Genomic DNA, 26,135 nt, shown 5'->3' with positions numbered 1-26,135 from the left:
TTTACCTCATATCATGCGTTCCGGCCCCAAAATCCGGACAATACCAAGAAAGGAGGGGGGGTATCCATATTCATCAAGGACACCCACACCTCAAGACTGCTGGCAACGCACGATGCATCGGAGACCATCCAGGTGCAATTAACCATAGGCAAGACTGCTCTGCAAATTGTAGCATGTTACAGGCCACCCTCACAAACTCAGGAAACTCACATGGCCTTCCTGAAAACACTAGACGGGATAAATGTATCACCAAACACCATCATACTAGGTGACTTCAATTACCCTAATATAGACTGGGAACACTACTCAAGCCCAAACACCCTAGCCCAAAAGTTCCTGGAATTCATAAACTCAAATGCCATGGAACAACTAGTCACCATCCCTACAAGAGGAGATAACATACTTGATCTCATCATCACGAACATGGGAGCACAATGTTCAACACCGAAGTATACCCCTCACTGGTGAGATCAGATCACAAACTAATCTCGCTGGAGGTCCTCATCCCACCCCCACCTGAAATAAAAAAGACCACAGTAAAGAACTTCTCAAAAGCCGACTTCACACTTCTAAAGACTAGTGTGGTCTCCTTTCAGGCCCCGAGCCGGGAAAACAATACTCAAGCCGCTGAATCACTTACAAACGCCTTCTACCAGCACCTGCAGGACTGCATGGATAAGGCAATCCCAAGCAAAACAAAGACTCTTTGTACCAAAGGCAAGCGTCCAGTCTGGTGGACCCCAGCCATAAACAAACTCTACAACAAAAGGAGGAAGCTACTACAAGATAGAGCAAAATCCTTAAAAGGTAAGACACCCTTGATCACTATAAGTAAAAACTAAGAGCTCTCATAAAATCATCCAAAGCAAATTTGAGAGAAAAATAGCTAAAGACTCAAAAGACAATCATAAGGCCTTCTTTAGCTATGTTAGAAACCTAGGAGGAAACTCCCAGATATGCTCAGAACTAGTTCAAAATGATGTGAAGATTACTGATCCTACAGACATTGCCAACATACTGGCTGACAGGTTCAGTGCAAACTTCTCCCCTCCCCAAAAGGAGAGATATCTATACCAAATGAGTGCAGCCCCCCAACATCTCCAGCGCCCAAGTGAGAACTGCTCTCTCCAAAGCAAAAAACACAGCATCCATGGGACCCGATGGTGTCCCCGGCTGTGTGCTCCACGAACTCAATGAGAATTAAACCCACAGCTAGGACACCTGTTTAATCAAAGTCTTACCTCTGGATACGCACTCCAGGAGTGGCGCACTGCAACTGTGGTCCCACTTCACAAAGGCGGTGCCTCCACAGACCCTGGAAATTACCGCCCATTAGCTTGACAAGCCTTATCTGCAAAGCCATGGAGAGGATCATAATGGACCTCATAAATAAAGACATAGGGAATTTGCAGACTTTGGATCCAACCCAGTTTGGCTTTGTCAAAGGCAGATCATGCCTTTTAAACTTGGTTGACTTCTTCGAAACAGTCACCAAAGCCATTGATGAGGGAAAGGCAGTCCATACAGCCTACCTCGATCTGGCTAAGGCCTTCGATACAATACCCCACTCGGGTATCATTGAAAAACTCATCAGCTTAAATGTTAACCCATACATCACAAGATGGGTTGCAAACTGGCTGAGTGACAGAACGCACAGGGTCAGAGTTGCTGGCGCCATGTCAGACTCAAAGCCTGTCACAAGTGGTGTCCCACAGGGCTCAGTCCTGGGCCCACTCTTGTTTGGCATCTACTTTTCAGTACAAGCAAACACAGGAGGGTTATGGCTGACAAAGTTTGCAGATGACTGCAAACTGGGCCATAGTAGAAAACACATCTGACACAGATATCCTTCAGAAGGGTCTCACAGAAACGGATAACTGGTGCCAGAGCCACGGCCTAAAGTTAAATGCCAAAAATGCATAGTCATACCCTTGGGGAAAAACAAGGTTACCCCTAGCTACCAAATAGGTGGCAATCCACTGAGCACAGAAGAAGTTATCAGGGACCTGGGGACCCAGGTTGATAGTAGTCTGTCATTCGACACCCATGTAGCTAAAGTAGTTAGGAAGTCCTTCTACATTGCCCACCTTATCATGAAGGGATTCTCATCTAGATCAAGGGAGGTCATAGTCTCCCTTTACTCATCACTCATCAGACCAATGATTGAGTACAATGCCCCATTCGGAATGTATCTGACCCGACACTTGCAGCAGCTGGAGAGGCCACAAAAGTTCCTCACCAAAAGGATAAAGGGTCTCAAAATCTGTCCTATGCTGCCCGACTGAAAGAACTCCAGCTCTATTCAGTCGCCACCGCTTGCTCAGAGGTGACCTTTGCCTAACATACAAGGCCATGTCAAACCCAGATTTGATGAATATGCTTCACCTCAAAAAAATCTAGATCCATCAGAGCCACAAGGGCAGGAGACTTAAACCTCGACACGGCTATTAATAGGACGTGCTGGAGAGATAGATTCATCACCCAAAGACTCCCTATGCTGTGGAACAAAATCCCGGTACATGTGAGGCAGAGCACCTCGCTGGCCTTGTTCAAGAGAAATCTTGACCAATGGATGGGAGATCGCAGATATACCCCAGGAATTACCTCAGTGTCACTGCTCGACAGAGGCACAGCAAAATAATGGGTATAGTTCCCCATACTAAAGGGGTGGCGTAAGCCACAAAACAATGGGCTAGGCTTATAAATGCCCTCGGGCAGATAGCCTAGTATGAACCTATGAACCTATGAACCTATGAAGACACGTGGCCTCCCAGACTACTACATTTGCATATCAACATGAAGGAGATGTTAGCAGTCCAATTTGCCCTGCTGGCTTTCAAGGACCTACTTCAGCCAGGACAGGTGTTGATTCGAACAGACAACACAACAGTTATGTGGTACATCAACAAGCAGGGGGGAACCCATTCTTACCCTCTTTGCAGACAAGCAATGATATTGTGGGAGACTGCTCTGAGTTTGCACATCAATCTTCAAGCACGATTTCTGCCAGGAGCACAGAACTCCCTAGCAGATGGATTGAGCAGACAAATTGTGGATCCCCACGAGTGGAAATTGAATCCTCAGGTATTCCAACAGTTGACAGTGGCTTGGGGAACTCCAGACATAGATCTGTTCGCTTCTCCACCCAATTTCCAACTGCCAAAATTTTGCACAAAGATGTTTCACCCAAAAGCTTGGAAAGTGGATGCTCTATCTTTCAGTTGGAACAACCTTCACATCTATGCTTTCCCTCCTCTGCCTCTCCTTCCCAAGGTACTCTTGAAAGTCAGGCGGGACAAGCCTTGCATGATTCTAATAGCACCAGATTGGCCACGTCAACACTGGTATCCTCTACTGAGGAGTTTAATTCAGGAGCCTCCTTGGCCTTTGCCACAGATTCCTCACTTGTTGTCCCAGTCAAGCAATCATTTCCTCAATGTCAGGGTGCAGTCCCTGCATCTAACAGCCTGGCGTATTCTGTTTTAGAGCCTGTGGGGTCTCAGCTTCCTCAACAGGTTTTGGATGTCATTTTGGAAGCCAGGCGGCGTAGTACTAGAAAAGTTTATGCTGATAAATGGAGGAGGTTTTTTTCTTTGGAGCACAGCAAAGGGTTTTGATGTCTCAGTACCTAATTTGAATTTTACACTACAGTACCTTACTGAATTACTAGACAAGGGTTTGTCATTTTCCTCTGTGAAGGTTCATGCTGCAGCCATTTCTGCTCACTATGATTGTGACCCTCCTTTATTTTCTCATCCGTTGTTTAAGCAATTTCTTAGAGGGGCAAAAAATATAAGACCCCCACGTAGAGCTCCTACTCCTTCCTGGGATCTCAATTTTGTGTTGGAGAAGCTTACTTTACCTCCTTTTGAACCTGCAGCTACGTCTGAGTTGAAATTTTTGTCTTGGAAGACTGCTTTTTTGTTGGCCATTACTTCTGCTAGGAGGGTATCTGAATTGCAGGCTCTCATGGCAGTTGAACCCTTTCTGATATTTCATAAGGATAGGGTGTCTTTGCGTACTAACCCTACTTTTAATTCATTTGCCTACTTTTTATGCTGATCCCCAAAATAAGGGGGAAAAAGTCTTACATTCTTTGGACATTCACAGGCAGCTACATTATTATTTGAGCAGAACTAAAGAGTTCAGGCAGACTCAACAGTTATTTATTTCTTTTGCTTTGGGTTCACAAGGGAAAGCTGTTTCAAAGCAAACTATATCTAAGTGGATTGGTCATTGTATTGCTTTTTGTTATTCTCATCATGGGAAGAATGTTCCTGCTGGAATCAGACCTCATTCCACTAGGGCTACTGCCACATCCACTGCCTTTTTGAGGGGGGTAGCTACTAAGGATATTTTGGAGGCAGCTACTTGGAGTTCAGTACACACTTTTACTAAGCATTACCATCTCCCTCTGTATTCCAAGTCTAGGGCTGGGTTTGCCACTGCAGTTTTACAGGGCATATTAGCAGCTCCTAATGCTTTTTAGTTTGCCAGCCTCCCTTTTCCTTTGCTTTGGGATTCTACCCACAGGTTATGACTGCAGCAATGTGAGACGAAGAACATAGTACAGTTTTGTACCTACCATAAATGTAGATGTTCGAGGATCCACATTGCTGCAGTCCTATTTTCCCTCCCTCCTTCCCCTCTATAGTTTGGGGTTGCTGCCTTTTCTTTGGGTTAATTTTTATTTTTTAGGCCTTCTGACATCTGGGGCAAGAAAGACTGAGGATAGGGCGTCGGTCATGCGCTTAAGTACTATGTACTGACGTCAGATCTGGGCGACCATGACCGACGCCAGCCTAACTCTTTGGTATTCGGGCCGACCGAGGACAGCGGACTACCCACAGGTTATGACTGCAGCAATGTGGATCCTCGAACATCTACATTTATGGTAGGTACAAAACTGTACTTTTTTTGAATTTGAAACCGCTTTACTTGAGAAGTCTCTTACTACTCTGTTTTTTTTTTAATTTTTATTAGTTCACCTAGTTAAAGCTTCTTCTGTTTTCCAGCCTTCTCTTGTTTGAGTTGATATATCTCCTCAGTGTTTCATTTATTTTAGTTACCTCTGATGTAATTTGACATATTATTTCCTCTGAATTACTGAAAGACATCTCTTAATGAAAACTAAAACGTATATTACTTTTTGCTGAACAGCCGGCAGGATTCTTACCAGACAGTGTTTTTTCTTTACATTTTCAGGTTGATTTTCTTTTAAGTTCTCAAAATTTCTTCTTTGCTGGCATCCAGGCAGTGTATTTACTAGCCAGTAACTGATTTTTTTCAAGCTTACAGTTTCACTGGTGTTTTTTCCGAATTTCCGTTTTCACACTTGGAATGCTGAAATTAATATGTTCATCGGTGCCACCAAAGATCATTTTCAAGGAATCAAAAGGGTCCTGATATTTTTTGTCTGAAACATCCCAGAGGTGACTTCCAAGATGGTTGCACTTTGATTTACAGGCGAATTAGAGCTCTCCCAATGTGAAAAAAGAAACTTTGTAAAGCAGCTATTAACCCATTTATTTGGATAAAATTCAGTTACTGGTTAGTCACTAAACTGACTGGATGTCAACAGTGAATACATCTAGAGAAAGTAAGAAACAATCAGCCAGAAAAGGAAAAAAATAAACTCTAGTGAGGATTAGGAGACCAAGTTTCAGTCTCAGTTTTGGATATGGCTTCCAGTAATTTAGAGAAAAAAATAAATCAAATTCATTCAGAGGTGTTTAAAATAAGTGAAGGACACTGGAAAAATATATACAGTCAAATAATAAAAGGCTCAGAGGAATAGACAATTTAAGTAGCTGTTCAGATGAGATGATAAAACATCAGAAATCAGAGGTTAAAATATAGGAAAGACTACCTGAATATGAGGCTTCTGAAGAAGAACTACTTCAAAAACATAGAGCTACATGACTTCCAGGATGGCTGCACAATTAGTAACTGCTTAATTTCAGATCTCCCAGTGTTAAAACAGAAACTCCAAAAAGATAGCTAGTGAATTTGTTTCTTTGGATAAATTTCAGTTAATGGATAGTAAGTACACTATCTGGATGGAAGCAAAGAAGACAGTTAGAGAACCTGAAAGAAAATCAACAAAAAAGGTGAAGAGAAAACACTGATTGGGAAAATCATGCAGCTGTTCAACAGAAAGCAGTTCATGCTCCAGCCTTGGTACAAGACATGGCTTCTGGTAATATAGAGGAAAAAATACAGCAAATGTACTCAGAGCTGATCAACATAACTGAAACACTGAAGGAGAATTTCAACTCTAATAACAAAGGGTTAAAAAAATGCAAGAAGCTTTATACAGATATTCACTGAGCTGATAAAACTGCAAAAATCAGAGGCTGAAATTAAGAAAAGGCTGACTGAGTAAGAGACTGCTCAGGAAGAGATGTTTTAAAAAAAGGTAGACTTAGAGGTCAGGGCATGTAAGGAAAACCTTCTGCTGTACAAAAGAAACTGGAAGGAACAGACTGTTAATTTTATGAAAGCACAAATCAGCAACTGGACTAGTATTCCATACCAGCAGTTGTAAATTGAAAGGGCACATCATGTGTATGCTCCAAACCTTGGCTATGAGAAAGCAACCTATACCTTTAATAGTAAAGATGCAGTCCTACCCACAGAAAGAGTTCATTCTGACAAAACTGTGGCAGAATGACAAAGTACTAAAAATGGGAGATAGTAGAGTGTTTGTGGAGAATGATTACTCACTGTACAACAGGCAGAAGAGGTGTAAATTTATTTCAGCAGTCAGGAAATGTCAAGAAGTAAGTAGGAGATTCAAGCTACTTTATCCAACTATCTTTAGAATATTTTCTCAGAGGGATAAAGTAATTTTTTGATGCAGAACATGCAAAGGAGGAAATACAAAAGTTTGACCAACAGCAACTAAGCTATCAGAGTCTGATTCTGCTTCTTATTTTTATGATAATAAAGCTCAGAGAGAGAGAGAGAGAGAGACACTGTGCTAGTGAAACCTTTAGCAGTGTTTAAAAGGAAAATGTTTGAGAGACAGAAAAAGCACAGGAGTTGATTAGAAGAACCAGGAGTGTGAGGGAAATGAACTAAAGACTGGTGATGGGAGATGTAGATTAACAGGAAGAAAACCAGCAACTCCAAAATCAATGAATAAATGGTGGATTACAAAGCATTAATTGCATTTGTGAAATATGACAGAACAAGAAAACCTGAAAATATTGGACTTTTTTTACTTTGTTAAACTTGTAGGGGTTTCCAAAGTATATGCCCTACTTCATGCCATTAATGTTTTGAAGAACGTTACAGAAAGGTCAAGTGGAAAGAAAGAAGGAGATAACTATAAGTAAAACATTTTTGTTCATAACAGCATTTTAATAAAAACATGACATACTGCATGCTACATAGTAAAGTTTTTTTCAGTTATTTTGTGAATAATATGGATACTAAAGTAAACAGGTGCCCCCTTTCCCTTCTTTTTTCTTTCTTTCTTTCTTGTTCAGTGTTAAGTACTGTAGGCACTACAATGTAAAATGAGAAGAAAGCCTGGACAAAAGAGCATGGTATATGTAAAACCAATATGCTTTCACTTACTTTTGCATAAGGGAATGACTGGATTAAGAACCTTGGCTTGCTCTAACAGCAAGTTTTAAGGAGAAGCAAGTAAAAAACAAGAATATTGAATGTAATGAAAAGTTTTCCTTTAGCAAATGTTAACAGTGCAGTTGAGAAGCATGTAGCTGAAGGCAACTGTCGGTCTGTTTCTCATGTTTCTGTTGAGACAAGCTGATAATGGTAGTAAAAACATACTTTTTTTTCTTTCAATGACTAAAAGGAAATGTTTTTGAAAGCATTTAAGTTGTTTTCTACAACTGTGAGGAAAAATATAAGACAAAATTGACAGCACTTAATATAAATAGAAGCACAGGCTGTCTGATGTATCTTAGCATGGATAACCTTCATTATAGGTCAATTCAAGCCTGTGCGTATAGCTGTCAAGCTGGAAAAATTGTTCCTGAAAGGATGGTTAAACTTCATTATTTGAAAATGTACATAGTTTTGTGTGTTTGTATTAATGGTTTGCGGGGTTGTTCAGTGATGCATTTGTTTTTTTTTTTGTTTGAGGTTTTTCATTAAAGCACAAAGTATTGTAAGATGTGACATAGGATCAAATGGCTATGACAAGAAACAACTGAGTAAATGAACAACCTGCCAAACTTTAGTGTATACAAGTAAAACAAATACTGAAACTAGACATTTAAAAAAAAAAAAACTGTTATACATAACAGGTGGGAATAATAACTTCTTATCATAATGGCAACACTTTCCATATTATTTTTGAGTATGAATGGTCTCACATGTATATACAAAAAGAGAGTAGTGAACATTTAAAAATGCTGAGTGCAATTGTGTATGCTACAGAAGACAGATCTGGCAAGAAATGAGTCTGTGAATTTGGTAAAGAAAGGATTTCAGAATGGTTATTAAGCAACATATGTGGGACAAAGAAAAAGGGGGGGGGTACTTTTATTAATTGCTGGAGGAGCTCCAGTAGTGATAGAGGAAAATAATGGTAGATTTGTAGTAGTGCGGGGCTACTGTCAAGGGAGGAGGATTATGCTACCATGTATTTATATTCCACTTGAAACTGCTACAATGGAGCTTAAGAAAATTCTGAGAGAAATGATCAGTTTTCATCAGGTAATACTACTTAGAAGTGGGGACTGGAATTTGATTTGCAACAGTGAGGATGTATCTTGGGGCCTAGAATGGAAAAATGTAACAAAAGAGAGTAGATTTTTGAAGAAATTTATAAAAATATTTGGTACAGAATATGTGAATTCAGTAGTAGGAGCTAGGAGAGGATTTACCTATTGTTCCAAAGGTACAACAACTGGCGTAGGCTAGACAGAAGTTGTATCTCACAGGAATATGTGCATTTAATTGAAAGTTTTGATACACATCCAGTAACTATTTCAGATCACATGCCAATAATAACTAAAATAAAAATGCAGGGTAATGAAATAATAATGGTTCTTCCCCACTTTCTGTTAAAGACAGAAGAATTTAAGAAATGACTAGTGGAAATTATTCAGGAGTTAATAACAAAAAGAAATTTCTTCACAAAATATAGCTAGCTAGTGGGTTAAAGTGAAAGTAAAATTTAAAAATAGGGTGGAAGTAAAAGAAAAAGAGATATGGTTAAGAAGTAACAAGAATTGTTTAGAGGAACTGACAAAGGTTAAAGTTTTACAAAAGAGGGGAAATCTCACAAAACAAGAAGTTGCCCATCTGCAGAGTGGTAGAGAAAATAAAGGGGCTGCTTGCGTAACATGCATGAGTTTAGAAAGATTGCTGTTAAGCAACTGTTTTTTTTTTTTTTTTTTGATAATACCCCCACACACAGTGCACAAAAGATTTTAGCTGAACGGCTCAGGCAACAGAAAGTAGAAAGGGTTGTTGCTAAGCTTAGGGAGCATATATAACCAGAGATCCTGTAAAGATATTGGAGATACTTTAGTAGTTTGGGAAACAAAAGTGTGCTTGTTGCTTAATGGTGAATTTACTCTTCTCAAATGATACTGACCTTACTACACTGGTAATCAGGTTTTTTTTCTGGCTACAGCATGGATGATATCTGTGGTCCTATTTCCACTCTGCCTGTACTTTAAAAAAAAAAAAACAGTAAAATTGTAATCCCAGCCTATAGTTAGTAACTTTGGCTTAACCAAAGATGGTTCCACAGACCATTTACCTGTTCTCTTGACTCCTTCTGGTGTGGCTATAACGGCTACTGTGGACTGGGGTTAGATACTTTCTCAGGGAGTGTTCTGGTACCTGTTATAGAGAACTAAACACATTAGGTACAGGAGTTGTCCAGGAAAAGAAACCTCTTCCCAGGGACATTAGACTGTCCCTTGACCATTCTCCCAGTAGGGCCATTCCTAGAAAAAAGAAACAAAAACTTATAGAGCAGATCTTCAGGTTGTTTCTATATACAAGTCAGATGTTATATCTTTGGCTAAGAGTGTTTTGAATCAGTAATTTCTGGAGTCTGTCTTTTCACAGCTCTAGTTTTGGTAGTTCCAGAAAACAGTATGTGTTCTCATAGGATGAGGATTCTGACAGAGAGGGAGATGAGTCTCTTCAGGAATCCATCACCCTGAACTCTTGACACTTCAGAGAGTAAACCCGAAATTAATCCTAGAAATGTTTTTCCTTTACTGAGACTATTGCTAGACTTGGGGATGTTTTTGCTTTGGGAGTTTGGCATAATGGTTAAGGTGTTTATCTTATAGACATGAGATGCAGGGTTTGATTCTCACATGGGATAATTGGCTAGGCATAAAATGGCCCACAAAGGCAGTTAGCCTAGTACAAATCTATGAACATATGAACTTATGGAGCAAGCAGGGGCTCCCCAGAATTGGGCAGATTTTGTGATCTGTTAGAGGACGTGGTTCCTAATTCTGCACCTGTTCCTCCCATTTTGCCAGCTCTTGAAGAGACTTGTAAAGCTGCTTGCAAGGCTCCTGACTCACTGGCTGCAGTTCCAAAGAAAGTTGATAAGCAGTGTAGGATCTATCCAGATTATAAATGTCTTTATTCGGAACTGTTAGCTGACCTTGCAGAAAAAGTTAACACAAAATGTTTGCCTTCCTCTATCCCAGTACTCTGTGATAAGGGAGCCAAGCAGTTGGACAAACAAAGTGAGAAACTTGCTTCTACTACATTAGCCTTAAGGCTCTGGAATTATCAGGGCTTTATGTGGAAGTTTGTGTTAAAATGTGCATATAGTTTGGAAAAAGTAACTGCTCTATTTCCTGCAAAAAGGCAGGTCATTTCGATCAGATAGTTTCTAACATGAGTTAGGTTTTTAAACATGCTGTAAGAAGTGTGTATGGTTGTGCTGACACTGTGTCCCGAGCTTCGTTTTGCGAAGATTTGCTGGCTTGTGTAATCAGAATTTATTTGATTTGAAGTCTGAAATTCTTAATTCTTCATCTAGCCTGGCTGTGGTATTTGGGCCTGTGGCTATACATTTCCTAAAACAGTGAGATGACAGAGGTAAATTGATGTATGGAGTCTCTTAAGATTTTTCAGGTACTCAGGTTCTACCCTAACAAGGCTGCTTCTCAGTCCTTTAGAGGCCAGAACAAACAAAAATCCCAGCCTAATAACAAGCATGCCCTCAAACGAAAATGGCAGGAAAATAACTCTTCCAAACAAAATAGAAGTGACTTTCCCAAAAAGAGTCGAGCTCCAATTAATGAATGACCATGCTGGGAATCTGATCACATTTACCCACACCTCCTGTTTGTTTCCCTGCTGTCACACTGACTGACTGTTGACCCATTAGCCTGGTTTAGACAGTTTCAGGGAGATGTGAAGTGATTCAGGAAGGGTTCTCTTGACCATGGGTGAACTCTCCTCCTCCTATCAGGGGGAATTCTCTGACATCCACCAAACCAAACAAATCTTCTTCCACCAGTGATACAACATATGTTAGAAGCAGATGGTAATACAACCAGTACCTGCAAACCACATGGGCAAAGGTTTTTATTACAGGTTATTTTTGATACGGAAGAAGGTCCATACATGAAGACCTAAGTTAACAATCTGTCTTTTCTCAACCTTTATGTGAAAGTTCTAAAATTCAGGTTGCTGGCCCTTCAGTTCATGTTTGCACTGCTTCCAGACCATTGTCTTATGGTAACACTGGATTACAGAGATGCTTATCATCATGTATCCATTGCTCAAAGTTTTGGGAAATTTCTAAGGTTTGCTATCTGGATCACATATTTAGTATTCTTCATTACCATTTGGGTCCTCCATTGCACCTTGAGTGTTCACAAAGTGTGTAGCCCCAGTGATGGCTCACTGCAGATTGCAGGGCATCTACATTTTTCCTTATTTAGACAACTTGTTTATTTCTGCAGAGTCTTCTCCCAGAAGTTTGGAGTCCTTAACAAAGATGTCCAACCTCCTTTTGCATCTGGGATTTCACTTGAACCTACAAAGGTCTTGTCTCACACCCTCTCATGAAAATGTTTAGGGTGTCTAACAGATATCCTCAAACAAAAGGAATTCCTTCCAAAAGAAACCGTAATAACATACCAGCAGGTCTTTCTGATTTTTTTCTCAACAGCTTTAGGCTCCTGCAGTAGAAAGGATTCTAGGCCTCATGGCATCCATGGCCCTCATAATACCACTTGACAGATTGCACATAAGAAAATACACCGGTACCTAAAAAAATGTTGGACTCTGCTCCTACAGCTCTCAGACTTTGAGTCCTGTGTTTAGGTTTGTAAGGGAGGAATTGCAGTGATGGAGGAATCAAATGGCTCTCAATTCAGGATGGTATTTTTCTCATCCAACCCCAGTTCAATCTGTCCAGATAGACTTGGGGTGCAGTTTCCATGGGAGTAAAAATGCAAGATCTGTGGGAGTCTTCAGATAGACCAAAGTACTTAAACTTTAAGTTAAAGTTGGCAGTGGGTCATGCTTTAAAATTTCTGCACCATCTATCGGCTCCAGGCCCAGGACAGGCTGTCAGTTGTAGCTGACTGATGTTGGGGTGTATCAAACTCCCCCTGTGCTGTCTGAGTAGATCCAGTCTCTGAGGAAGTTTCTGGTAATTGCCTTTGGCCATTTCAACAATTAGGCAGAACCAGTTTTTATCTAGGCCAAAAGGGAGCCATCACTATGATTTTGGTAATTCTTTCTGAATCTTTAGAAGTACATTGGAATGGGTGGAAAAGCATACAGGAACATTTCTGACCAATAGAATGGTAAACCATCTGTTCTAAAGGAGACAAGAAAACCTGCTACTAGTAAGTCTTATGTTGGGAAATGGAAGAGATTTTCTAATTGGCGCTTTGCCAATCACCGAGATCCTGAAAGGGAAGTAGTATCTCTGATTTTCAAATGTAAAATTTGTCATATACTTCTATAAAGATGTGTCTTGCAGCTATGTCAGATTGTAAGCCTATGAATCCACCTCCTTCTACTATGTTTGTGGTCAAATTGTGTCTGAAAGGAGTGCTGCATGCGGGACCCCTCACTAGCAAATTCCTCCTTCTTGGGATCTCACTTTTGTTGTAGAAAAACTGAACGTAACTCCCTTTGAGTCGGTCTCTCAGGCTGACTTGTAGTTCATTACTTGAAAAACTATTTTACTTGCTGCTCTAACATATGCAAGGCGAGTATATGATTTGCAAGCTCTCATTATGGGTGGACCCTATCTGGTTTTCCATAGAGATGGGGTTGCATAATGGGAAAAAAAAAAAAAAAAAAACAAGAACAAGTGAAAAGCACCAATAAAGCAAAGCAGATCCACAACCTGGAAGCTGGCTCTGGAAGCCCAGAATAAAAAGTTGATGAAATGCTGATGTTCCTTCTTCCGCTGAAGCAGAAAATAAAAGGCTGCAACTTACATAAAACTTTCTTGCTTTAATAACAAACAACAATCTCCTCAAGCGCTGCCATTCAAAGCTAAGCAGTATAACAACATTAATAGTGGTGCACAGGGAAATTTTAATAGAGGTTACAGAACAGAAATGCCGTATGAGATACCAAGATATAACCAAAGGCTTGCAGAGAAGGATGGAGGTTCCTTAAACCAGGATTTTCACTTTCCCCCAAACAGGGGGGGGGACGGATTTTCTCAGGGGTGTGGGAACAAGTAGACCAGGACATGCAGGCCATTTTGAGCTATCCACACACGACCAACACTGTGGCCAGCATGAATGTTTCAAATAAGGTTACAGTGGTAACAGAAAATATTTTTTCGATTTACAATTATACCAGTATTAGTTTGGGAACAGAGCATTTTGATTTATTCACCAAGGGACTGCATTTTGTGCCAGCATTTTCTAACAGGATGGAACAGGAGTTGATAGATTTAAAAATGTTTAGTAGGCAACTGAACCTAATGCTTTATTTTAAAGGGGAACTTCCTGTAAGTATGGAGCTTTCACGTAGGAGTACATTTAACCCACCTATGGATCCAACAGTCAAAATATTTGAAGAAATGATGGAAAAAGACATCAGGATGATTAACAATAACAAGCAAAGAAATGACCCCCACAATATTAGTAGGAATGAGATGAATTTAATCAAGGATCTCAAAAGTAATAGCTGTAGGGCTATGAAAACAGATAAGGGGGGGTTTAGTTCTGATGTACAATTCTGACTATATTCAGTACATTGAACGGATGTTGCAGGACCCGGAGCAGTATGAACAGGTGTCCAGGAATGAGTTACATATGGCATACTCAAGAATTTCTTTCATTTTATATGATCATCTCTTGCAAGGGGTTTTTAATGAAAAATTGTATAATTTTTTAATTGTTGCCAAGCCAAGAATTCCTGTAATATTTGGCATCCCGAAAACACACAAAGGTCTTGACCCCCTACATTTCAGACCTATAGTATCTGGGCAAGGAGGTATAACAGAACCGATTGGGAAATTTATAGACCACACTTTGAAGCAATTTGCTGCTTCTTTAAAGTACATCTGCAGGGATTCTTGGGATTTTCTTAGGGGTTTGCAATCGCTAGCATACCATCCAGATTTATTGTTGGTAACTATAGACATTGTTCAACTGTTTCCCAGTATACCTCATTCCACAGGACTGAAATGGTTTAGTGATGTTTTAGTCAAAGAGGCGAAACTTACTTCTAACACCACAAACTTGTTGGTGGAGTTAATGGAACTAATTCTGGAGAATAATTTCATTTGTTTCAACAGTCATTTCTATAGGCAAAAATCAGGTGCTGCAATGGGGGCAGCCTGTGCCACAGTTTATGCAAACATAGTGTTGCATAAATGGGAAAACACATATATTTTTGGCACAGAGTGGGCACAGTACATCAAGCATTATGTCAGATTTCTTGATGACATTTGTCTTGTATGGAGTGGTACTAGGGCAAATATGGAGGAATTTTTTCATTATATCAACAGCACTACTTCCTTCTAACCTTTACGCACTCATTGAGTTTTGACAGCTTGAATTATTTGGATGTGCACTTGGTTAAAGATAAAGTTAACAATAGGTTCATATCAAGTGTGTTTAGGAAGCCCACCTATTCAAATGCTTTTTTGCATTTTAAAAGTAACCACCCTGAATATCAAAAAAGAGGCATAGTCAAGGGGCAATTTATCCGTGCCTCCAGAATGTGCAACACAAAGCAGGTGTTTATGGAGGAAATTAGGTTCCTAAAAGAAAGATTCCTTGAAAGAGGGTATCCAAGCCTTCTTGTTGAAGAGCTAGCGACAGAAATTATTAGGTGCAGGGAAACAAAATATCCACCTCTCCTAGACACTACGGGTACATCAATATGCCAAGTGAGCAGCAGCCTGCAGAATAAGGAACAAAAAGGATACATCCATACTTTTAGTATTGACTATGATGTTGTGGAAAACAGTGTAAAGAAATACTGGCCGATCCTAAGACTGGACGATAGGTTGGGTAATATGATTCCAGAGTTTCCTAGATTCATTAGACGTAGGGGTACCAATTTAAAAGAAATGCTAGAGATGAATCAGAATAAACCAATGGCAAGTAGTGATAGTAAAAAAGAAGGCACATACAAGTGTGGAATGTGCAAGCAATGCCCAGCTATATTCAATGGACATAGATTATATTTACCATCAAGAAAATTCCTTATCAACCAAGGGGCCATTATAATTGCAATGCTAAATTTATTGTTTATTTAGGCCTATGTACTAGATGTAAAAGTTTCTACATAGGAAAGACTGAAAGAACGCTCAGAAGACGTATTTATGAGCATCAGTATGATATAATTAAGAAAAAGGAAACTAATGCTTTTTACAGACATTCCTTTTTTTGTCCTAATATGGAAATTAAATTCATCATTTTAGAACAGCTGAGGTTGGATGAAAGGGGGGGGGGGGACTGGGGGTCTCTTTTAGAATATAAAGAGTTATTATGGCAGCTGAAGCTAGATGCGGGAAGGCGACCAGGGTTCAATGATGCTTGTAGCATCAGCAGCGTCCTGAGGTTAAGGAAGGCTAAATTATGAATTTTCGTTTTTTCAGTGTTTTCAGTGTTTACATATAGAAATAAAATTTTGCTGAATAAACAGCACATTTTAATATTTTTAGCATACTAGCATGTGTGTAGTATTGGCTTTTGAACATTGTTTTAACATTGCATATTTTTAACATTGTATATTTTTATGGTAATCTGCGCACACACCAACAATTGATTATTGAGTTTATGCATATACTTTGTTGGACATTGCAGTGAGTTGTGCTTAGTAATGGTTTGCCTACAAGCACGTTTTGTACCAGCAGGTAATTTGAAGGGTTAATTAGACCTTCTCTTTTACTAATTGAATTATTGGTTAAGTTTTGACTATGTATATAAAGAGCAACCAGCTTGATTTTATTGTATCTTGAAAAAGCTCAGCACTAGGCTGAGCGAAAGCGCTTGAGGAGATTGTTGTTTGTTATTAAAGCAAGAAAGTTTTATGTAAGTTGCAGCCTTTTATTTTCTGCTTCAGCGGAAGAAGGAACATCAGCATTTCATCAACTTTTTATTCTGGGCTTCCAGAGCCAGCTTCCAGGTTGTGGTTGCATAATGGATTAATCCGTCATTCTTGTCTAAAGTTTTTTTTTTTATTTTACCTTGAATCAAACCATTAATCTCCCAGTTTACTTCCCAGTCTATATTAAATAATCAAAATGTACTTGCCTCTAACACCTATTCATCGACATGAAAACAGCAAAATTCACTTCCGTGAACGATGAATTCTTTCCTGGGGTAAGGAAGGAAGTCATTGGCCATCAACATAACTTTGCCCTTTCTCCACATTGGGGGTGTGGGAGTTTAGCCCCCCACATTGGTGGGTTTGATTTAGTTCAATGTATGTTGTGGTGTTATGGTGGATAAGTTATTATTTACCTTTGTGAAATTTTCGATGTTCGCTGAAGTGTGTTTTGCTGTTCCGGTGTTGATGACTAGGTGTTTGAGGCAAGTACATTTCGATTATTTAATATAGACCCTTCTTCCAAGTGACAAAAAACAAGGAAGAACAGATTCTACAAACTTTGAATGTACAGAGAGCTCAGGCAGTACCTTGACTGAACCAAGTCTTTTAGGAAGGCTAAACTGGAATATTTTTGCCTCCGCTGGAAATAGGTTCTGTCCTAGTCGTACTTTCCCCGGTCAACAAATGCTAAATAAATAAATAAATAAACAAGCAGCTGTTTGTTTCCTATGCTTGGGACCAAGAAAGACCAACTTGTGTCTAAACAGAATATATCCAAACAGCTGTTTGTTTCCTATGCTTGGGACCAAGAAAGACCAACTTGTGTCTAAACAGAATATATCCAGATTGCTATCCATTATTATATTCCTACCATAGCTATTCCAGGCAAAGTAAATGCACATTCTACCACAGCTTTTTCTTCTTCTATGCCATACGGGAAAGGGGTGGACTCCAGAAGTATTCTAGAGGCAAAAACTTGGCCTTCTATTCATTGCTTCATAAAGTACTACAAAACGGATTCCTTTTTTAGGTCTAGGACAGGCTTTGTTAGGACCATTCTGTGGGGTTTCTATTCCCTTATCCTTCTTCCTCCCAGGTAGTGTGAGCTTTGGGTATCTACCCATAGGCTACTGTAGATCAGTGAGCATAAAGAACATAGTACAGTTATGCAAGTCGTACTTACCTCTAAATGTAAATGTTTGAATTTCTTCACTGCAGCAGTAGCTACACCCACCCACCATCACTTTTTATTGATAGTTGCGGTGGGACACAACCTCCTTTGTTACAGTTGTTATTTGGATGATTTTTATGGTGATTATTGATTGTTGGCTATTGACTCAAGGTGAATCTTCCTTTCTGGGTAGTAAAATCGTGAAGATTTACCTTACTATGGTTGCTGGTAGGGTGCGTGAGGGAGAGGGTGGGGTGTTACAACTTTGCCAAGCTGGCTGGGTACTGTGTTCTTGGCAGAACACTACCCATAGGCTACTGCAGCAATGAAGAAATTTGAAATTCAAGCATCTACGGTTATGAGCAAGCAGGACTTACACAATTTGTTTTTTTTTCCGGGAGTCAGATTAGTCATTTGAAAATAAGCTAGTATTTGGAGCATCATTATGAACACTGTAGATAAAAGGATATATTAAAAGAGCATAAAATACTCAAGCATTTTCACAGGGAGAATATCAGTTAAAATGTGAATATGAAGATATACATAATGTCTTGGGATTGTATATGCCTTTACAGAAGAGAAGTGATATGTATTTATAGTTTATAAAACTCTTAAAATATCTGCATACATTTATAATTATTTATAGGAATAACAAAGTACTGAAAAAGACTACTGTTAGGTGGCAAAATTAAAGAAATTTGAATATAAAACCAGTGTCAATGAGAAAGTAGACGTAATGGAGCTACATGATACTAATTACCAGAAGATCACTAATTTTGGGAGCATTAAAGCAGCACCTGGCAGAGGCAAGCGTGTTTGTGTGTGTGTGTGTGTGTGTGTGTGTGTGTGTGTGTGTGTGTGTGTGTGTGTGTGCACACGTGCATGTGCGTGTGTGCGCGCATGTGTGTGTGTGTGCGTGTGTGTGTGCGTTTGTGTGCGTTTGTGTGCATGTGTGTGTGTGTGCGCACGCGTATGCGTGCTCGCACGTTTGGGGATTCAGTAAATGTAAAATCTACTGAACACTAAAGAGTAATATTACAGAGCAACTCATAACTCGACAACTTAAAAAAATGTGTGTATGTATGTTAAATAAAACATGAGTATTTATAACTTACCCACATCTGTGTATACATCCGCATAAGCATATATGTATGAATGCATGCGAGCATTCAAAGGGAGTTACAAAGGGGTATGTAATTTCCTTGATGGCAGCACTTTGGCAGGTTCCCAGAACAGTAAATGGTAAATTTCTTTTGCTAAAAATCACATTGCACTTGCTGTTCTTTTTTAAAAAATGAGATAGATATCGGCCTTGTGTCTCTTCATCTTTACTGCTCACTGTTTTTAAAACATGGCGCTATCACTTAAATATATCTTTTTTGTTTGTTTTTTTCCACATTAGAATTGTTATAGCAGTTTCTTATAGTAGTAGTAGTAGCTTGTTTCAGATAAGTTTTCACATTTGTGTTTTTTTATTGCAGATCACTACAGGAGGAGCTGAAGGGAGTGAAAGAGGAACTCTCTGAAGAAATCCCTATAGGAGCTCCTGAAGTGCTTCCTGAAGAACACCATCTTTTGCAAGTTCTGCCAAAACCTGTGGTCAAAGATCTTCAAAGTACAAAAGAGACAGCTGTTCATACTAACCACCAGGTAGAAAGACTCGAAGCAGATCAGTACTTAGAAGAGCACGTATATCCTTCAGACGGCAGGGTAGCTCACTATAGTATTGGTAATAACCAGGACAAAACTCTTAACGATTTTGCAGGTGCAGCCTTTGAAATAGTAGAACTGACAGAAGAAGATCTAGGAGAGAGCAACAATCATCTGGCTGAAGCAAATAGCAGTTTTGTTTCCACCATGAGAAGGCATTTTGAATGTGATATATGTGGAAAGCACTTGGCTGATGCAAATGGCTTGAGGCGGCATAAAAGGATTCATACAGGGGAGCGACCATATGGATGTGATATTTGTGGGAAGGACTTCTCTGACCGTTCCACAATGAGGAGACACATGGACATCCATTCTGGAAAACGTCCGTACAGATGTGTGGTGTGTAACAAAGGCTTCCGACTGAAATTTCATCTAAAGAGTCACTGGTCCACTCACAGGGCAACAGAGGAGAAGAGAATGATCCTTGAAGGAGAACAGGCTTTAAGCAGAGGATGTTTTAAATGCACTTTCTGCAGACAGGTATTTGACAGTAATGTAGATCTGGTGCAACACCTTTCTGAGCACTTGATGGCTGGAATAAATGGGGAGTGGGTTTCAGAGGGTCAAAAGAATGAGGTATTGTTCAACCACAAGAGACAGATTGGTAGCATTGACCAAGATGTAACTAATAGCCACCATGTACCACAGCAGCTGAAAACTATTAAGACACCTACTAGAGACAGTCCTCATATGCTAAAGCTTCACCAAAGTGAAGAATCCGTCTTCCATGAGTCACACTCAGATCCTGTGTTACCTGAAGATTCTGAATGGCCTTTTGGAGTTAATCAGACCCCAAAGATACATCTCAGTGATGAGTCTGAACTTGAAAAAATGATACCCTGGGGCCAGAAGCAGTGTCCTGTCTGTAACAAATGTTTCTCCTTAACCTCTGCACTCAGAATGCACTACCTGATCCATACAGATTACCAGCCCTTTAAATGTAATACCTGTGGGAAATCCTTCAGTGAAAACAGCAGTCTGGTGCATCATGCCTGTGTTGAAGTTGAAGACACCAGGTAAGTTTGCTTAATACCTTGGCTTGTCAGCACTTTCCTGTAACAGGGTGTATATATAATTTAAAAACTGTTTGATTGCCACATACTTCGCATTCACCACTGTTTAATACATTTTTGTCCATAGATTCATAGGTTCATAGTTGTGTACTAGGTTAATGACCACAAGGGCCTTTTTAAGCCTAGCCATGCATCCCAAATCTCTGACAAGTTCTGATACCCGTGATAAGTGCAAGCAGGGACTTGGTAGGTGAAACATTTACAAGCAGGGGCCTGGGAAAAGAACCACTTACAGGCTGCCTGTGTCCATTAGAGACATAGGTGCCAAACCTGGAATGAATTTCCTGTTCCGTAACCAATTGTCCAAGTTACACATGAATTGGGTTAGGGAGGAACTCTGCTTCAGGAGAGACTGTTCCAGAGAAGGGGCCTTGGGAGATGAACCATTTACAAGCTGTGTCCATTAGCGCCATAGGTGCCAAACCAGGGATGAAATTCTTATTCCCCATCCAATTGTCCAAATTACACTTGAGTTGGATTAGGGAGGAACTCTGCTTCACATGGATGGGGAGCCTGTTCCAGAGATTGGGTAGTTTCTGGGATACATGCCTGTCTCTCCAGCAGGTCCTATTTATATCACAGGCAAGGTTTAAGTCTTTGTAACAGGTAATTGTGGTGCTCTTTGTTTTGCAGATCTGCAGGAGTTCCATCAGAATGGAGCAATGACAATGCCTTGTGTGCCAGGCATAGATCTCCCCTCTACAGTCTGTAGGAGACAGAATACAGGGATAGGGCCTTGAGGCGGTCTGCAGAGGGCATGTTAGCTACGCCCTGTATTCTTTTAGTGAGGAACCTCTGTGGATGTTCTAGTTGTTGGAAATGCCCTTTGTACATAACAAAGGGGGCATTGTACTCAGTGATTGGTCTGATGAATGCTGAATACAGTGGAACAATGACTTCTCTGGCCTAGATGCCATACCTTTATTTACAAATTGCACAACACAGAATGATTTTCTCACTGTAGGCACATGATGGACAAAGGCTAAATTACTGACTATGTGTGTCCCCAAGTCCCTGACTACTGTGTCAACTCTTAGGAATGTTTTGTCAATATGATAGTTTCCAGGGATGGATGAATTCTCAAAGGATACCGTTATGTATTTCTTGGCATTTAAGTTTAGTCCAAGGCTCTGGCACCAGTTGTTGGAGAGCATTTGCGTCAGTGGGCGATTCAATGACAGCTCCTAATTTGCAGTCAGCTGCAAATTTAGTCTGCCAGAGACCATTGATGTTGGCCTTGACTTCATAGAAGTAAATGCCAAAAAGGAATGGTCCCTAACTTCCTGGGACCTGTCCGTGAGCCAGCTAGCTATCCACCGGGTGACATAAGGATTTGTACCTAACCTCTTAAGTTTGTCAACAATGCCTGAGTAAGGAATTGTGTCACATGCCTTGGCCAGGTCATGGTAGGCAGTGTGAACCATTTTGCCCTCATACATTGCTTTAGCAACCTTCTGAAAGAAGTCCACCAGGTTGAGTAGGCGTGACATAGTCTTGATGAAACTGAATTGGGTTGGGTCCAGTGTATGGGGGTTTCCTATGTCATTAGTCATCATTTCCATGATGATTCTTTCCATGGCTTTACATATGAAACTAGTGAGACTTATGGGGCTGCAGTTGGCCCACCTTTGTGCAGAGGGATGACTGTTGCTGTTCTCCATTCTTAAGGCACAAAACCTGTTTGGTGGCTACAGATAAATAACAATTCCAGAGGGTTGATAGATCATGCTTCATGCTAGTTAGAAGGCATCCTGGGATATTGTCTGGCCCAGTTGATGCAGTGTTCTTGGCCTTAGAGAAAGCATTAAGGAACTGTTCCCTAGTGGTAGCTGGGGGGAGTTCAATTTGATGGTATTTCCTGAGAAAGGTTGATTGGGAGAGTGGTAAAGTTGGAGCTGAATTTGCCAGCCAGTAGGTTTGCTATATCTTCTGTCTCAGTATAGGTGGCTGCATTTACAATGAGCTGTGCACACAATTGTGTATTACCTTTGAGGTTGCGGACATAGCTAAAGAGTGCTTTGGCATGGGAGGCCAGGTTTACCTCATATTTGGCTTTGAGTGACTTTGTGCTCTGATTTGTTTTAGTTTGATGAGAGTGTTTTTATACTGCTGGATGCTGCACCTCCTAATTTTTGCCACAATTTTCTTCCTTCTGTTATACAGCCTGTTGAAGTTGTGATTCCACCAGGGTGGCTTGTTGTTTGAGCTACCTGTCCATCATAAGTAAACATCAATAATGTGATGTGGTTTATAGGGGAAGCACCACTGTAACTGTGTATTTGGTAATTGTACAATGTAATATAGCACATGTTAAGTCACATTTAAATTTTATTGATGTCTTCAGAGTTTGGTGTTTGAAGGTGTCAGTGAGGTCAAAGTACTTGGAGAGGAGGGAAAACTTGCATGTCATGGCATGTACAAATGTTCCCTCTTCTCTGCATTTGGGTATGCTTGGATATAGTATATGTAAAGATCAGGGTTGCTGCAGAGAGCCTTCACATTTCGGGTATCTAATTGTTTTGCTGTTTTGTATACATTTACATATTACAGTTGCAATGTTTTGCATCTTGACTAAGGGTGACATGATATGTCATAGTAAATCTGATTTCTACTAGCAAATTTCTCTGTAGTGATATTTGTAACGTAAGCATCTCAACAGAAAGAAGTCTGTCATTAGTGAGGCATGAAGACTGGAATGTTGTATAATCCCAGATGGAGAAATAAGTCCCAGGGCTGATACGCACACACACTCTCTCTAAATACATTAGTGTGTGTGTGTGTGTGTGTGTGTGTGTGTGTGAGTGTGAAGCACTAGTCTTTGATAAAAGGTTGCATGAAAGTCGATTGAGTGTTGTAGCCCCCTGTATTCTGGTTGATGACTCCTAAGCTGAATGGGTTGGTCTCCACAGCAGGGCTAAAGTTTCCCACTCTGACAGAACCCCCTGCTGGATAAGGAATCCAGTGTGCTTAATCATTTGAGGAAGCATATAGATACATCCTAATCTTCCCCCCAGATGATGCTGTCTGATTTGGGCCATTTGGTGGCATTCTCTAGGAATATTTCAGATGAAATGGCCTTTGGTATAGAACAGTTGCTAGTCTGACCCATTAAGGAGCAACACTTGTTCTGATGTTCTTCGTGTTTCACTGTTGCAGTCATCTCATTTGGATTATCAGCTTGCAATAACCCTCAGTCGGCCTGATTATCAAAGTCTTGGGTCTTGTTTCGGTTGCTGTCTCATCTTCCATGGACAAGTCTTGTTCCCATCAATTGCACTACCATTTGATCAGGACTTTCTCCACGTGCAGGGAACTTCCAAGAGGTCGGGGTTTCTGGATAATGCCTGTTTCTTCAGCAGCCAATTTTTCAAGCAAGGTTAAGTCTTTGGGAAGAATTTTGTTGCTCTTATTTGCAGTTGCAGGAGTTCCATCAAAATTGTGCAATGCAATACCATCCAGGCATAGATTTCCCTCTACAGTCTGTAGGAGACAGAATACAGGTAGGGCATTGTGGTTTTGTGCCCATGATGTTAGCAACCTGTATTCTTTTAGTGAGAACCTTTCTGAATGTTCTACTGGTTGGAAATGCCCTTGTACATAACAAAGGCCATGACTCCGTATTGGTCTATAAAATGCTAAGTCAGGGGAAGACCGCTTCTCCCAAAGCTGCCATACCTTTCTTTACAAATTCACCATACTGAGTGATTTTCCCCGTAGGCACTTTAGACAAGGCTAAATTACTGACTCTGTGTGTCCCCAAGCCCCGACCGGTATGCCTTGGGGAATGTTTTGCTTGTAGTTTCCGGGTGGATGAATTCTCAAAGGGTCCGTAGTATTTTTTGGGCATTACGTTTCTCCAAGGCTCTGGCACCAGTTGTTGGAAGCATTACGTCAGTTGTCATTCTGGGAAAAAAGCTCGATTATGCCCTGCAAATTTATTTGCCAGAGACCATTGTTGGCCTTGACTTCATAGAAGTAAATGCCAAAAGGAATGGTCCCTTATTCCTGGGACTTCCGGGTGAGCCAGCTAGCTATCCACCGGGGACCTAAGGATTTGTACCTACCCTCTTAATTTGTCAAAATGCTGAAAGGAATTGTGTCACGCTTGCCCAGGTCATGGTGGGAGGTGACCATTGGCTCCATTGCTTTGCTTCCTTCTAAAGAGGATTTCTCCAGTTGGTAGTTTGATATTCTTGAAAAAAGCTATTGGGTTGGGCCAGTGTATCGGGGTCCTATGTCATTAGTCATTTTCCCATGATCCTTCTTTCCAGGCTTTACATATGAAACTCTGAGACATGGGTGAGTTGGCCCACCTTTTGCAGAGGGATGACTGTTCTGTTCTCCTTTCTTGGCAGAAAACCTGTTTGGTGGTTACAGGTAAATAACAATTCCAGGTTTGATAGATCCTGCTTCATGCTAGTTTCAAGGGATCCTGGGATATTGTCTGGCCCAGTTGATGCAGTTCCTTGCCCTTTGATAGAGATTAAGAACTGTCCCCAGTGGTAGCTAGGGGAGTTCACTTCTGCTACTTAGCCATTGGGCTTTAAACTGCCAGTTTCATATGTTAAAATATCAGCAGCATATTATTGGATTGCTTAAACAGAAAATGATGTTGATTCCTGACTGTGCTGAAAATAAAAAAATTACAGGATTTAATGCATTCTGCTGAACAAGTTGGAAAACATACTTTGCAATGTGGTTTTGATTCATTAGTGGCATCTTGCAGGGCTGCTGTCACTGGGTCTGTACTTAGAAGGCATGCTTGGCTTAAGGAGCAATCTCTGCCAGATCATGTTCATAGGGTAGTAGGTTCATAGGGTAGTACTAGGCTAACTGCCTTTGCGAGCCATTTCAAGCCTAGCCAATTATCCCTTGTGAGACTCAAACCCTGCACCTTGTGTTTGTAAGGCAAACACCTTAACCATTAGGCCACCCTCCCAACAATGTTAAAGCTAAATTGCTGGATGCTCCCTTAAACCAAGACTGCCTGTTTGGCAACAAAGCAGAAGAAGTACTTAAAAAGATGGAAGAAAAACTAAATATATGCAAACTGTTAAAGATTTCCTGCAAGTACAACCTCCCAGATTTAGTAGGCACTGGCCCTCTAAGAATTCGTCCTTTCCTGCCTCTTCCAGGCCTTCTCAGTCCAAACCCATAACCAGCAGAGCACCCAGGCTTCAGTCCTAAGGTACTCACAGGCCTAAACAGTGGGGGGCTCCCACTTCCAAAGCAGGGAGTCTTAAGACTCCCTCCTATAGTAAACTGTTTTAATGACTTAACTTTAAACCTTCCTAGCCGGGCTAAACTGACTGTTCCTTTAGGGAGAAAGATTGCCCGCCTTGCAAAAAAATTACCCAGGACAAATGGGTTTTAAATAAAGTTTCCCAAGGATACAGATTCCACTTCCACTCCTTACCAACAAACGGCTGGCCAGACCCTCCCCCAAATCAGTGGGCAGTGGCTCAAAAGCAAGTTTTCTTGCTTTTAAGCATCAGAGCTATTCAACCTGTTCCAGAAGAGGAATGGGGACAAGGTTTCTACTCAAGATTTTTTCTGGTGCCCAGAAAAGGCAATTCCTGGTGTCTTATTCTGGATCTGTCTATCCTAAACACATTTTTGGTAATCCCAAGATTCAAAATGCTAACTCTTCATCATCTGCTTCCCATGCTAGG

The 26,135-nt window shown here is 40.5% G+C and overlaps 1 protein-coding gene across 4 annotated transcripts in view; it reads left to right on the top strand.

Annotated features, from left to right (window-relative positions):
* LOC122809357 overlaps positions 1 to 26,135 on the top strand; it is a 1,358,270-nt gene that overhangs the window by 483,797 nt on the left and 848,338 nt on the right. For all 4 annotated transcript variants that reach the window (XM_044080823.1, XM_044080814.1, XM_044080796.1 and 1 more), the window contains exon 7: positions 19,162 to 20,406. In XM_044080823.1, coding sequence (XP_043936758.1) covers positions 19,162 to 20,406 — 1,245 coding nt within the window. The remainder of the gene's footprint in view (positions 1 to 19,161; positions 20,407 to 26,135) is intronic.

Source organism: Protopterus annectens, chromosome 1.part1 (genome assembly GCF_019279795.1).
Source record: "Protopterus annectens isolate FY-2018-M chromosome 1.part1, PAN1.0, whole genome shotgun sequence".
Taxonomy (NCBI): domain Eukaryota; kingdom Metazoa; phylum Chordata; order Ceratodontiformes; family Protopteridae; genus Protopterus; species Protopterus annectens.
The sequence above is the reverse complement of the archived record's forward strand: the minus strand, read 5'-3'. Positions and strand labels throughout refer to the sequence as shown.